The following is a 15,880-nucleotide window of genomic DNA, read 5'->3' as shown; positions in this document are numbered from 1 at the left end:
ATTCCAACCAGGAGGCTACCAGTGCATAGAATACTGCGGTAAGGTTATCTAGGTTCATAGAATCATACAGTTGGAAGAGACCTCAAGGGCCATCCGGTCCAACCCCCTGCCATGCAGGAACATTGATCAAAGCACCCCCAACAAATGGCCATCCAGCCTCTGTTTAAAAACCTCCAGAGAAGGGACACACATATATTATATTGCTTCTGCACTATGAATGTACTCCTAAAGGACATACTGAATCTCTTACTAGGACTCATTGACATCTGGGCTGGCGTTAATTACTCATATGTCCATTTAACCATTGTGGGAGGTGAGAAACTGAAGAAAGGGCATTCTTTCTCTCCATCTCTCTCTCACACATACATTCCCAGTGTGTATGTATATTTGAAAGCGTGTGTGTTGTATTATTACAAAAAATAAGGAAAACACCCTTGAAAATAAATAGATTACAAAAATAAATTATTATTTGTGCTTTAATTTAGTTACTTCATTAATAGTCTGGCACATAACATTTTTCTCTGATACATTTGTTGTTCGCTTTTCCTTCAACAATTACTTTATTACCTATAGCATTTAGTGGTCATGATTATCTTACTTTATACTCCAGTCTATTCTTTGTATTAATGGATGGGGAAACTTTAAATGACCACATTCAGCATTATGTCATTGGAATATTGAAGCACCAGAATGGAGAACAAACAAAAGCATCTGGTTTCCTTTGTGCTTCAGAGACTGCAGCGCACATCTGAGATCTTTATGTCCTCTGTGTGTTTTAGATACAGTTCCCCTCCTGAAAAGTCATGCTGTCATTTCAATTAGTGCAGATGTGTACCCAGTGCTTTACTTACTGGCTCAGAAAAATAATTATTTTATTTTGGCACTTGGGCTTCTAGATCTGGTTATTGTTACCAAAAAAGGCTGGGGGAAGTGGGAAGAAATGTCACACCTAGAGAAATAAGCCGATGCTTCAATATCTTTTTAAAAAATACTGGCAAGCACTAGGAGGAAGGTTATAATCTAATAGGGAATAGCTAGATTTCATGCACAGGAACTGCAGGATTACTTCTACATTTTACTGGTCCCCTGTAGCACCAACACCCCTTCTTGATAAATGCCGAGTGGGAAAACAGCAAAAATTGACATCTGCAGCAGGCCTTTGGGGATCAGATTTGTGGGACTGAGCACTCTTTAGACTACATTTAAAAGTCAAAAGTAAGCAGACAAATTTGCTGATTTTTCCCACTGAAAAGGTGCACTTTCAAAGTTTTATTATTAACATATTATTTCTACAGCAAACTTTTATCTATATAAGAAATGTTTTCAGCAAGGAAAAACAATAAACTATGGTTGTTATCAAAATCATTGTGTTTGAGAAATGATGTAGTTTAAAAATGATCATGCTCCTTGAGCACTTTTAATAGCTTAGTTTGGTTCAACATTCATAGTACTTTGTGACGCAGTTGTTATTTTTATGTCAAAAATGTGGATGTAAGCTAGAATTGTCAAAATCAGTTTGTTCTTTGCTGCTGCCTTCCATGGGATGTGGATTTGGACCAGGTTTGGTGGTCTTAAAATTCTATTCATACAAGTAGGTAATCTTGTGAATGAGAAACAGAACAGTTCACCAGTCTTAGCCAATCTGCGTTTTTATGGGCTAGCTGTGAGAACCTTCACAATAAACATGGAGAGTCTGTTCTGTCTCTCAGTGTGCATCTACATTGGCCACTTAATTACACAAAACATTATGCCCTGGACTGGCCCACATAATAGCGGCCACATATACTAGGCCAAATCTGGTGCTGTACCATATTTCTGGGCACACAGACCGGCTGAACTGACACCACATCAGCCCTGCTAGCCCTTCCCCCTTGGTGCTGCTGCCCCTGCAGCCTTGCTAGCCAAGCAGCTCCGTGTGAGAGGCTGACCATTGCTGTTGCTTCTGCTGGGTGCCCCACAATGTGATCAACAAGGAAGGGTTCTCTCTGTCCCCTTCTGATTGATCAAATGGTTGCCCTGTTCTGACCTCAGCAGAAGAGCAATGGTCACACCTGGCAGCCTTTATACAGAGCTCCTGCCCATGAGAAGGCCATCCAAAAACATGCCTTTTCCCTGCACTGCTTAGCATGGAGAAAGGGGATGGCCTGGCTCTTGGCGTGTGATGGCTACATGCACAACGAACCCAAGATCATTCCAGAGTTTCTGAGATTTTCCCTGACTTGTGACATTGTCACAAGGGCAAAAACCCCCACACAGAACAGAAGTAGACATACATCATGAGGACTGTCAGCACCGGCATTGGGATGTGTGCAGTGTTTTCAGCTGGTATAAACAAACCCTCTGTTTGACAAAAGCCCTTTTTAAAGCAAGGGTCACTTTTTTTTAACCAAACCACTTTTTAGCTAAGCCTTTTCTCTCCTATTTGCAGAATAGAATAAGCCAGTGTGGTGTAGTGATTTGAGTGTTGGACTAGGACTCTGCAATGGCAAGTTCACTTGAAGGCACATAGCAACAATCACAACTAGCATAGAGACACAGTTTGAGTGATGGACTATGACTCTGGAGACCAGAGTTCGATATCCAGCTCCGCCATGAAACCTACTGGATGACCTTGGGCAACTCGCGTGCTCTCAGCCTCGGGAGAAGTTAGTAGCAAATCTCCTCTGAACACAAATATCCCATGATAGGTGCACCTCAGGCTCGCCCTAAGTTGGAAAAGGCTTGCAGGCCCACAACACACACGCACACTGCATTACTACTAAATAGTGACTAATTAGTAGTCATCTCCTCTATTGGCATGGAAGCCATCAGCTGCCACAGTCAGAAGGTGTGACTAAATCCTACTGAGATATCTAAAAGGAATCATCACTATTGGGCTTTTTCATGTACATATATTCTCTTTCATGTGAGATTTAAGGAATAACATTTACATTTATTTCTTATTTGAGTAAAGGGAAATTGCAGTTTTCCCCTCAATTTAACAGATTTAAACAAAACAGAGCTATCTGTTTTGTTGCCTTTGTATAGGTGTGGTTGTTTTCATGTGTTTCCTATAGTCATTTCCTATAGTAGAGATTTTTTTAAAAAATCTTGAAGATGTCTTTGCTTTATCTTCTATTAAAATATTCAAACAGTAACAGATTTCATACTTGAACAAAAGTAGACAGCATGCACCAAATACACCAACAAAAAGTATGAAGGGTAAGATATGAAAACTGTTGATTATGTTGTCTCTTGTGACATACAAATAAATGATAACTGTTCACATGCATAAAAGTTGAAGAATAGCAGTGTCAGACTGTAGGAGGATTAGTATGAGAATCTGACATCCCTGATTAAAAAATTGTAATTACCTTTGGCATTTTTAGTGGGTTTTGGAAGGAGGGCGACATTTCCTTAAGGGTTTTTTTTCTTTTAAATTCATGTCAATTCTAACAGTTTCGCTGCTGAACAATAAGTACATTTAGCTTCCTTTAAAACTTATGAATAGATGATTTTGGAATCAGCAAGCTATAGCTAAAAGAAGAAGTGCTGGGTGGAGCGAGGTAACAAAAAATAAGTGTGATTTAAAAATTTTTTTACCCCTTGCCTCCCTCACCAGTTTTATTTCTCTTGTAATCCAGAATATGTATTTTATGGCCTTACTTCTGCCTTCATTTCTTGGCATATCCTTCATCATATTCTAGTTTGAGACTAGTAGATGGTATGATGGCTGCTACAAATGTTTTCCCTTTCTTTTATTTTTTCAAAGAAAAGTTCCAAGCAGGATATGAGTTTATTAGGATTCTGAATCAACCAGTGCATGTTCATTCACAATTATTGGCAACTTTATTTGTAAACAACTTTTTTGTATACTTCAAATGAAAGTTGTTCAGAAAAATGACAAAACAGCAAAGATAAAAATGCATTGTTACTCATTCTCTCCATAACAGACAGTCAAATGAACCCTAGTGATCAGTAGGGTGACAGATGTCACAGGCAGATGTCCTTCACATACAGTCAATCTTAATAACTAAAACTACTGTTTATAAGTTGTATAAACATTCCTGACAAGATTACAAGCAGATGATAATTGCCATGGGACAAATTAAAATATATGCAAAGTCATGTATGCTATACCAAGATTGTTGGTGGCAAAATTAAGAAGATCGTAATTGCGGTAGCATATTTTCTTCTGCAGGCAATGGTATCTTCTCCTGAGTTTTGTAAGGTTAATGAAAACACTCGGTATATTGTTAGCTCTAACCCAAGAGGCACATGACCTTAGAAATTACATGGAGGACTCTGCAAGGGTGCTATAGTTGCAGCAACGAGGTTTTATGATGCCCCTTCGGTGCTGCAGCGCCAGCGTCACACCGTAATGGTGCATACCGTGTAGACCGGTGCATGCCAAAATGGAGCCCTGGGATGGGATTAGGGCATCCAGCATGCAGACACTGCACCCTGGCTCCGCCCACAAGCTGGCACAAAGTCTCAGTCTGTATAGGCCCTTAGACCCCAATATAGAAAGAAAAAAGACCCATATCTCTGTGAACATTGTCACTTTTGTTTGAACATAGAAGGATCATGTAGCATTTCTGTGAAGTTTCTCAGTGCGGTATAGTCTGGTGGTGCTGAGATTCACATGGAGGGAATATTTCTAGCATGCTATCTTTTCTATAAGATACTGTTTGTATCAATAGGAATAACTATGTGCTTTTAAGACTGGATTAACCAATAAAACAGCAAGTGTGATACCTAAAAGGCCATCTCCTCTGGCTCTAGCCAATCCATGTTTTAAGATCTCTTTAGAAGACTCTGCTCATTATCTTATCAATATCCATAGCCTGTGGTGTGGGGAATCAAGATAGGGCATTCCTGGCAGGGCTATACAGTACATACATGCATATATAAATTCCCTTCCCAAGGAAGTGCAGTAAGGGACAACTAACAGTATATTTGCCTGGGCTTTTGCATCTTACTGTTTTACCCAAATGCTATTGTGTTCTTTTTAAAGTTAATATATGAGAGATGTTTTCATTATTTATACAGTTTTTTAAAAAATATGTCATATATTGATTGGGCATCCTTTAGAGAAAATATCTTTCTCCTCTTCCATATTCATCTTGGATGGAGGTGGGGGGATAAAATAAATTCAGACAAAAATATTAGGAATAAGGATGTTTGTAGCCAATAATGTAGCAACTATGATAAACCATGCTGTCCACTAGATAGTGAATCCTTCTATGTATAACATCCCCATCTTGTTGTAGCATATCCAAGCATACTCAATGAATGTTTATATCTCAGTTTACATCATTTGCTATTTCTTAGGTTTATCTACCTTCAAGTATTGTTAGAATCCTTGGATTCTATCAGAAGTAAATAGATATTAAGAAGGTTGGGGATAATGGGTTAGGAGAAATAAGAGTTGTGGGTTGAAAATGTTTAGTTTAGCTATAGACTGGATAGACTGAGTAGTCAAAATTTTACAAAAATTCATGAAGGGGAATGCTTGCACAGAGAGACAAATTGTAGAATCATCGAATCATAGAGTTAGAAGGGATCACAAGGGCCATCCAGTCCAACCCCTGCCATGCAGGAACTCACAATCATAGCACCCCTGACAGATAGTCATCCAGCATTTAAAGACCTCCAAAGAAGGAGACTCCGCCACTCTCAAAGGGAGTGTGTTCCACTGTCGAACAGCTCTTACTGTCAGGAGGTTCCTCCTAATGTTAAGGTGGAATCTCTTTTCCTGTAGCTTGCATCCATTGTTCCATGTCCTATTCTCTGGAGCAGCAGAAAACAAGCTTGCTTCATCCTCAATATGACATCCTTTTAAATAGTTGAACAGGGCTGTCATATCATCATTTAAAATTCTCTTCTCCAGGCTAAACATATCCAGCTCCTCAAGTCGCTCCTCATAGGGCACTGTTGACTGATGTTCAACTTGTTGTCTACTAGGACTTCTAGATCCCTTTCATATGTAGTCTCATTAAGCCAGATGTCCCCTATCCTGTATCTGTGCATTTCATTTTTTTCTACCTAAGTGCAGTACCTTACATTTCTCATTGTTGAAATTCATTTTGTTGGTTTTGGCCCAGCTTCCTAATCTATTCAGGGCATTCTGAATTTTGATCTTGTCCTCTAGGGTATTAGCTACTCTTCCTAATCTGCAAATTTGGTACTCATGCTCTCTGTTCTTTCATCCAAGTCATTGATAAAGACATTGAATAGCATCTAATAGCCACAAATGCTCTGTCACATTTACTGCTTCAGTCCACTGTATGATACATGTTTCCCTGCAAAAGTATGCTATATGGCAGATGTATAGATTGACTGCCACAAATTCCCTGTAGCTCCAGTATAGAGTCTTGTATACCTTCCTTTTTGGCAGTTCTGGCGGGTGGCTTCCATGCCAGCGGGATGTTGAATCTATTCTGGGTCATGGTTCAAACTTTAAAGGAGCTATTTTGAGCATAGTACATTTGACAGCTCATTGAGATGTTGAACTAAAACCTGGAGCAAATTCTCCACCCCACTGTCATGGACTCCACCAGTTGCTACTGCCTCATAGCCTACGGAAGCCCATGCCTAGATGACTGACTGTGAATAATCAGTTGAAATTGTATACCTGCTACCTTTAGGGTAGTGATTTCCAAACTTTGGTCCTCCAGGTGTTTGGGTTTTCAGCTCCCAGAAGCCCCAAACCAGTTTGGTCAACATTCAGGAATTTTGGAAAAAGTTCAGAGCATCTGGACGACCGAAGTTTGGGAACCATTGTGCTAGAGGCATGTGCTGGGATTTAAGGAATGCACATTCTACTACCCATTAAGCTATGAAATCCACTTGGTATTGTTGGACTGGTTACACACACTCATCCTGGTCTACCTCACAGTGATGTTATTGTGAGGATAGCATGGGGACAGATAAAGATGCATGTCCACCACCTCGAACAAATTGGAGGAAAGACAAAACAAACCCATAACATTGAAATAAAACAAATATATAGAGGATAGCACCTTTAGAACCATCATCGTATATCTGCCTGCCAGTAATGCTTTCATAGGGTACCAGGTTGGAAATGCAGGAGAGTTTAGCCAACAGTTCAATGCCTCCTGAAGATTTGTTAGACAAAAAGAAAAAGAAAAAAGAAAGGGAAAAAAGAAAAGAACTTTGGGGCTGTATAAAACAGTCACTTGAATGATGGCAACAGCACTTAATAATTAGAAATAGATGTGAGTTTCTAAACACATAGTCTTAGACTTTCAAAGGTTAAACTTTAATGCCATTAAGATGCATTGCTGTATCTCCAGGACTTGTTATGCAGCTGTTGTAATGATAAATACCAATGTGGCAACAATTAAGAGTTTGCTTTAGCATTAACAAAAACTGTTCCAGTTTTAAAGCAGCCTTCTCCTTTTGACAAGTTGGCACTAATGTAAAAGAAAATGTCAGGGTCAATATAAGCATATTCACTGACAGTTCAGCTTTTTACTTTAGTACAGAAAGCTGTTTGAAATTCAGCTTTCATCAAATGTGGGAACACTGCCCATTTGAAATAAAACAATAGCTTAAACCTTAGTCATTTTCCACTTATGAAGCCATGCTTCTATTAAAATAAACAATACAAACTGCAACAAGCCAAAACCATTACTCAGAAATTTTTGTATTTGTGCCATCTATACTCTGTCCAATTTAAAACAAGTTTCCTGGATCAAATAAGTGAAAATCAAAGAATCCACCAACAGTTTCCTTCTGCTGAGGAATTACAAGATAAGTCCTTTCTTTAACCTGCAATAAATGAGAACAAGACTGGCTGGATGTACAAGGCCATGTACGCACATATTGGGGTCCTCTCTTTCTATCAAAGCTTTGCATCCACCTTCACCCCTCACTTTGATGTTTCAGAGTAAGATTTGTGATAAATTTCTCATGTGATCTTTAGCTACTAACTTTAACCTTTAAGGTTACTAGGTGGTTTCTTTTTTCAGAATTGAACACATTTGTGAAAAGGTGACACAGAGTCAGAACCCTGAATTCAACTGTTCAACAACTTGTGCAGAAGGAGAAAGAGAATTTCTATAATAATCAATGATGAGAGATAGAATATGACAACAACAAAAAACAAGAGACATCTTCTACAAGATCTGACATATCAAAGGGAAATTTAAACCAAGAGTGGGGTTGCTCTGTGACCAGCCGGGGAACAGATTACATAACCAAGTAGAAATAAAAAGATGATTTAAAAATACACTGAAAAACTGTAGAAAAGAAACGAAAAGATGAAAGATACATTCAAGGAACAACCATCTGAAGATGAACCAACAATTTTAGAAACTGATGTAGAAGCTGCACTCAGAGCATTTGGAAGAAATAAATACCAGGAACAGATGACCTATCAGTAGAGCTGCTTTGAGCTACAGAGACGGAATTTATTCCAGTTCTAACTAAAATTTCTCAACCAATATAGAAAACAAAAGAATAGCCCAGAGACTGGAAACAGTCAATCTACATTGCAGTCCCCAAGAAAGGAAACAACAGGGATTGCAGTAACCACAGGAGCACTGCATTAATCTCCCATGCAAGCAAAATGATGCTCAAAATTCTACAAGACTTTAACCTTATATAGAACGAGAAATGCCAGATAGCTAAGCTGGGCTCAGGAATGGAAGAGGCACTAGAGATCCTGTTGCAAACATATGTTGGATAATGGAGCACATCAAAGCATTTTAGAAATAAATCAGCTTGTGCTTTATGGATTATAGCAAAGCCTTTGACAGAGTAGTTCATGGAAAACTATGCATCACTCTTAAAGAAATGTGTCTGCCACAATATTTGATTGCCCTGATTTGTCACCTGTACTCAGGATCAGAGGCTAACATCAATGCAGAATGCAGAGAAACAAAATGGTTTCCAGAGAGCAAGGTGGTCAGGCAATTTTATCACCCTAGCTATTTATCTTGTACACTGAACATATACATAGATTAGAAGGAAGAAGGGGGTATAAAAATTGGAGAAACAAACATCAACAATTTAAGGGGCCATTCAGACTATACTTTACCCCGGATCAATCAATTCTTTCACGTGAAGCTCATATTGGCCCCAAATCTTCCACAAGCGAATCAGAGGCATGCATAAGTGTTTCGTGTCAAATGCCCCTTAGCGCGGGTCATTTGCAATTGGGGCAAAAGCCATCTCTTTTGAAAAAACCCGAGTTCTGCTGAATATGAACTTGCCCCCGATCATGATCGGGGCAAGTTCAGGGGAGGGATTTAGGTCAGAGGGAGGGCAGTGGGCAGGGCATTCCCTCCCCTCATCGGGGCGAAGGAGGAGGAGGAGGAAGGAGCCAGAGGAAGGATGCAAAAAAGGAGAATCTAACAGGAGGCAAAAAGGGGGCATCGGGGTGACTGACGGGGTCAATTCAGGGCAGGTCAGAGGGCCAGAGCAAGCCAAGTCTCTGCTCTCCAGCAGGGACCTTTCCCTTTTGATTTTTTAAAAATTATTTTTGGCCAAAAATGCGCATGATTTTTGCTTCAGGTAGATATATATTAGATAGAACGTGGCTAGCTGCTTGTTCACTTTCCCTTTCATATCCTCGCTTCCAGCAAAAGAGAAATGCTGCAAAGGGCACTTTGCAAGACTTTTTTTCCCTTTGCGAATGAATGCTACAATGCGGATGTTACAATGTTTCTCTTTCCAATTTGGCAAATTGATACACACAGAATGCTTTTGCTCTTGTCTGTAAGAAATTCAGGGGTAGCCTAGGGAAAGCAAAGGGGAAATGCTGCAAAGGGTACTTTGCAAGACTTTTTTTCCTTTGCGAATGAATGCTACAATTTGAATGTTACAACGTTTCTCTTTCCAATTTGGCAAATTGATACACAGAATGCTTTTGCTACTGTCTCTAAGGAATTCAGGGGTAGCCTAGGGAAAGCAAAGAATGCATGGCATTGCACATCCTTTTCTGTCATTCTGAGGTGAGGAATTTATTATTATAAATAATAAGGAGGGGGGATACAGGATGCAGAGATGGCATTAGTTTGCATTTTGGCGTTGAAAATGGGGCCAAGGGCAGATCATAACCTGCACTGACCCAAATGCCCACAACACACGCACACACATATACACACAAGGTTTTTAAATTTGACAAAATGTGCGCATTCTGGTGCCTGGTTCTTTTTTTAAAAGGAGGGGGAAGCACACTTCCGATGCCCCAATGAGTGCTGGAAACGTCACCTATGACGATTGCGGAACTGAAATTTGATTGACAGCCAGGTGCCTTCATTTTTCTCCAAGAGGGCATTCGGGTTAAAATACCCCTGATTTTTCTCCAAGAGGGATTCGAGGAGGGAGAAACTGAAGCTTCCCAGTTCCTTCCAGCGCAAAAGTGCCAGTGAGAATGGGGCCTAAGATATGCAGATGACACTTCGCAGAAAATAGCAATGAATTGGAACTGGAGGAAGTAAATAAAAACAGTTGAACGTTAAGAAAATAAGAATGATGAACACGGATTATTTACATAGCGTTAAGATGAATGATGAAGACATTAAAGTAGTTCTACTTTCCCCATATCTTGGCTCAGTCCTTAATTGAAATGGAGACTGCAGTTCTCATATCAGGTAGCATAGGACTTGGAAGGGCGGCTATGAAAGAGCAAGACAAGATTCTATAGTGTAAAGATATATAATTGAATGCTAAATTCAGGATTGTCTGTGCCATTATATTTTCAGTTTCTATGTATGGATGTGAAAGCTGGACAATAAAAAAGCTGATACAAAGAAAATTAACTCCTTTGAAATGTGGTGCTGGAGAAGAGTTCTACAAACACTTTGGACTGCTAAAAAACATATAAATGTGTCCTGGGGCAAAATAAGCCCAAATTTTCCCTAGAAGCCAAGATGAACTAAGACTATTGTACTTTGGTTACATCATGAAAAGACGTGACTCGCTAGAAAAAAACAACAGTAATGCTTGGTAAAGTAGAGGGCAATAGGAAAAGAAGAAGACCACATCCCAGAGGGATGACTTAGACTTAGGGCCGAAACAGACAGCTGAAAAAAGTCTGCTTCCGGGTGTGCAGTGTTTCCACATTGCATGCTCTGATGATGTGCAGAAGCCACCCTGAAGCTGGGTGGCCACCCAGGTGTGTGTGGCTTCAAGATGCTCCAGCGACATGATGTTTAGATGCCACATATTTCTAGAGCGTCTTGAAGTTGCCCTAGGGCTGTGGTGGGGCCAAGAAAGCCAGCTCTTTCCCCGCCCAAATAGAAGAGGATCTTTTTCACTCCTATTTGGGCCGGATTCAAGGCAGATTGGGGCTGTGGTGTGTTTTGGCTGCTTCAAGCCACCCCTTCTTGCCGGTCTGTTCCAGCTGTTATACAGCCCTGAATCTGCAAGACCTGAGCAGGGCTGTTGGTGATAGGGTGACTTGAAGGTCTCTCATTGTAGGGTTGCCATAAATTGAAGTCAGCTTGACAGAAGCTAAGAACAAAAAATCACTTATGCTGTGGCCTAAATCCAGTTGCTATTCCCCCACCTATAGAGTTAGACCCATTCTATCAGTGGAAATTACACAAATGTTGATTCACCAGGTTACCAAAGATGCATTGAGTCTATTCTACTTTGGGATAGCAATTGGATTTAGCCCTAAATTTATTCGTCAATCCTGTTTATGTCATAATTATACCAATGTCATAATTTCCATCTTTTCTTTTTCATGGACATAATAGAATGTAAATCACTTACTCAGTATCTTTTCTTTTCCTTTTTCTGGTTTTTTTTCATTTTCATTTTGTTTCCTGTAGCGAAATGTAAAAGCAAGTTTTTGTCGTATTTTTCAAATTTCTAATGCTACTTTTGTTTTTTAAAAAACAAATACATGTTTGTTTATTTGTTTGCAGATATAAATTATTTAAGACAAATTCTGTTCACATTTATTTCCTATCAGAGTTGCAGTCTTGTGGCTCAAAGGTGTTACAGCACCTTGTGGGCATGGAAAACAGGCTAATTAAATGGGCATTAGAAAACAGACTGATTGTAGCACAATTTGTAAGAGTAATGCTTGGCACACTCATCCTAAATTAGTGCTTGTTGCAGGAATATTATATGCTCTTGGTTGACATATAGTTTCTAATGTGCATATGCACACGGTAATAACAATAAGTAGTTTATAATCAAGTTCACTCAGACTGTGCTGTTTTTATTTTAAGAGAAAGGTGAAAGATTTAGCTTTTAAAACATTATTTGTGCATTGTATGAATGTTGTCCATATTTATTCAGTCATCAACGTTAGCTATAATCATTTGTACCTTCAAATGCACACACTTGTTTTATGTATGATTAATTTATTCAGGAATTGTGTAATCTTTTTTAACTTGAAATAGGGAAGGCAGAATAAATAGTTCAAACTTCTGACACACTAATTTTAAAAAATGGATTATAAAAATGTGATTTCCAAAAAAGATGAAGAGAAGGAAAGAAGATAGGAAAGGTGAGAGGAAGAAAAGTACATAGGATATGATTATGCACTAGGCATAAATTCTCTGCCCCAATGGTCTCCAAACTGTGCTCTTTAAGGGATTTTGAACTTTATCTCCCAGAATTCCAGAATATTAGTCAACATGGCTGAGGCTTCTGGGAGCTAAAGTCCAAAATCTCTTAAAGGGCACAGTTTGGGGACCACTGCTCTACCCCATCTTTTTATTTGAGGTATTTGCAGGTCCATTGCTCTTTGTCATTTAGGTTTTTTTTGTGTTAGGACTTTCCTAGAGATAAGATAATGCTGCCTTGGTTACCTAAGCTTTCAAATACATGGATTGTGGTATTGTCCTAATAGGCAGACTATAACATCAGCATTCTATTTAAGTAATGTTATGTATTGGAATTTGGGGATATTTGACATGCCATAATAAACGTGGTTTTGTAAACTTTTCGGCTATTTCATTAACACAGTGGGTCCACCTCAATGATGAGCTAGCAATCTCTGGATTGGCCCATCTGTGGATCTCCATGCCCTATATTACCCAATGGCAATGCACTGGCATGTGCATTGGCATATCATAACCCATTGAATAAAATGGGGTGTGAGCATCCAGCACACAGCTGCAGGGGGCAGTTATCAGCCCTTGGTTTAAAAAATAGAAAGTGTCCCCTTGCCTTGCATATTCTTCTGGGTAAGGCACACAACAACAGATATCTGATGAAAGAGGGAATATCTTGTCATCTTTCTAGATTTAAAAACTACAAAGTTATCCCATTTGTAATCTCACTCATTCTAGGAAAAACGTTTTAAAAATCCAGTTCCAAATTAAATATTCCAGTGGAAAACCAAGTTTATTCAGACATAAATTGCCAAGTAACTTTATCTAATGCTTTTCCAGCATCAAGTAAATAATGTCATATCTTTTGATATTGAAAGCAATCACATTTGTAACTAAACTTAGATTATTGGCTTCCTGACTGTGACAAGTAAAATCTACTTGGGCTGGATGAATTTGTGTTCTTATTAGATTTTGAAGCAAGCACTGAAACTAATATTTTGACATCAATATTTAAATTGATTAGTTTTTGCCTAATTTTAGGAATGACAGAAATAAAAGCTTCATAGAAGAATGTTGAAAAGAGCTAGTTTTTGCCTAATTTTAGGAATGACAGAAATAAAAGCTTCATAGAAGAATGTTGAAAAGAGCCAGCCTTTAAAATCTTTGAATAGTTCTTTTTATGATTTGTACTTTTCAATAGGGAAGCTCTCTTCATCCAGGGCTTTTACATTTCTCATTGTTTCAATGAAAATTTTAATCCCTTCAATTCATAAGGGAACTACCATAGGTCCCTTATATCACACATCAGTTCTACAGATTTAAACTTGGGGGGGGGGAATCCAAAGAGGGTCTACAGGGGCAACCCGTGCAGAACACATTATAATAGTCTATTAGAAATTTAATAGTGATGCCAACTGAATAAATGCTTGCTGATTGATCAGATTAAATGATAGTCAAATGCACACTGATGTAGCACTTCAATTGTGAAGCCTATTGATCAGATTAAATGATAGTCAAATGCACACTGATGTAGCACTCCAATTATGAAGCCTCTCATGTTTTGCAAACCTTGGTAGAAGGTTTCTTGGCAATAGGGCAGAAGTAATAGAGGATTCAGGTTTTTGTGTATTACCCTTTCTGTGGGGTTATTTAAAGGGTAAAAAATGGCAAGCACTGTCCAATTAAAGCTTCTTGGAGCTGGTTTCATTTTTGCTTTCTGCTGGGAAGGCTGCTCCTTTCTTATCCCAGCACAAACCCGCAAGGTCAGATCTTCGTCGCTAGGGTGGATCTGTTTTTCTCCTTGGAGGGAGCTCTTAGGCTATCTTTCCAGGCATCATGGTATGGCCATGGAAGCAATAATTCATGGTTGTTTGGTTGTTTTAAAAATGAGAATTCAAAAATACTGTCTCAGCAACTTGGACATTCTTTCTCTTCTGTTTCTGATAATAAATGGTATTTATTTAAATTAATAATAATATTATTTTAAGATAGATCCAACAAACTTGAAATATGTTTTCACCTAATATTTGTGTCCAGATCCCTGTTTGGGTAGAGTGATACGCCCCCCCCCCACGCCCCCCAAAAAAGCTATAATATTACTTGGAAAATCTGTAAATAAAAATATATTTTGCATTTGTTTGCAGGGCTTCTTTTTGACAGTGTCACCAGAATCCATTTTGAAAGTGGCTTCTCAGGCTTCTGCACACAACAAGATATTTACCTTGAATCTTTCTGCACCATTTATTAGCCAGTTCTACAAAGAGCCAATGATGAAAGTTCTGCCTTATGTTGACATCTTATTTGGAAATGAGATGGTGAGTGGTTCTAACTTCAGTTGCAAATATTTTAAACACATGATCCTTTTCTTACGTAATATGAATATAGATGTATGGAGAGTCCAGCATGGTGTAGTGGTTTGAGTGTTGAACTAGGACTCTGGGGTACCAGGGTTTGAATGCCTGCTCAGTCATGCAATCCCACTTGAGCATGTCACACTCTCTGCCTAAGAGGCAGAAAAAGAAAAACCTCCTCTGAATAAATATTGGAAAGAAAATCCTTTGATATAGTTGTCCTAGGTCAGAGTCAATGTGAAGATGCATAATAACAATGTAGATACTGTACATAATTTTTCTTTTTGTAAAATGTATAACTTAAAGGTGGGGTCTAAACCATTCTTGGAATGCGGGTGGTTGCCTGGTATGTCCAGGCAGCCAGATATGAACTCTTTATAGAAGCTGGTTCTTGTTTTCTATTGTTCCCCAAATTCTTGACAAATACAGAGGAGGTAGTAAATAACTGTATAAATTGATCATTCATATTTGCATATCTATTCTAAACATTTATTCAGTGGACATCAGACTTATTAACTTGGTTAGAAATTTCTGTTGTTATCCTTTCTGTCATGGCTTATACAGACTGAAAGAATGGCCCAACGTTTCCTACTTAGTTAGAAATGTCTGTTGTGTGCTGTAATTCACACAAAATACACTAAATGGAATAGAACTGGATTTGGTGATTGGGTAATTATCATGTGGCTCCCATTCTTCCTGACCATTTTTGCCTGTCCAGTAAATGGAATGAGATTTTCAATTCCAGAAATTTCTTCTGCTAGTTTCATTGCTCCTGAAGAAGGCCATGGAAATACTTACATAGGTTGAAACATGTTGGGCTTGTTCAAAATAAAAATATAGACTATTTATAGAGCACTTGGAGACATATATCCCATTTATTTCCCGTACAGAATGCAAGAATGGGCCAGAGGCTCCTGCTTAGTTAGAAATGTCTGTTGAATGCTGTAATGCACACAGAATAGACTAGGGTGAATAGAACTCGAATGGATGCCTGGGTGATTGTCA

At 38.8% G+C, this 15,880-nt stretch overlaps 1 protein-coding gene across 3 annotated transcripts in view; it reads left to right on the top strand.

Moving 5' to 3' along the window:
• The window catches only part of ADK (adenosine kinase), a 225,869-nt gene that overhangs the window by 141,506 nt on the left and 68,483 nt on the right, over positions 1-15,880 (top strand). For 2 of the 3 annotated variants that reach the window (XM_089510757.1, XM_089510758.1), the window contains exon 7: positions 14,669-14,839. The exons of the other annotated variant lie outside the window; for it this stretch is intronic. In XM_089510757.1, coding sequence (XP_089366883.1) covers positions 14,669-14,839 — 171 coding nt within the window. The remainder of the gene's footprint in view (positions 1-14,668; positions 14,840-15,880) is intronic. 3 annotated transcript variants of the gene reach the window in all.

The sequence above is a fragment of the Sceloporus occidentalis genome, unplaced genomic scaffold (assembly GCF_023333645.1).
Source record: "Sceloporus occidentalis isolate IW3139 unplaced genomic scaffold, rSceOcc1.0.p SCAF_2, whole genome shotgun sequence".
Lineage (NCBI taxonomy): Eukaryota > Metazoa > Chordata > Lepidosauria > Squamata > Phrynosomatidae > Sceloporus > Sceloporus occidentalis.
Note: the sequence above shows the minus strand (reverse complement) of the source record. Positions and strands in the feature narration are given on the sequence as shown.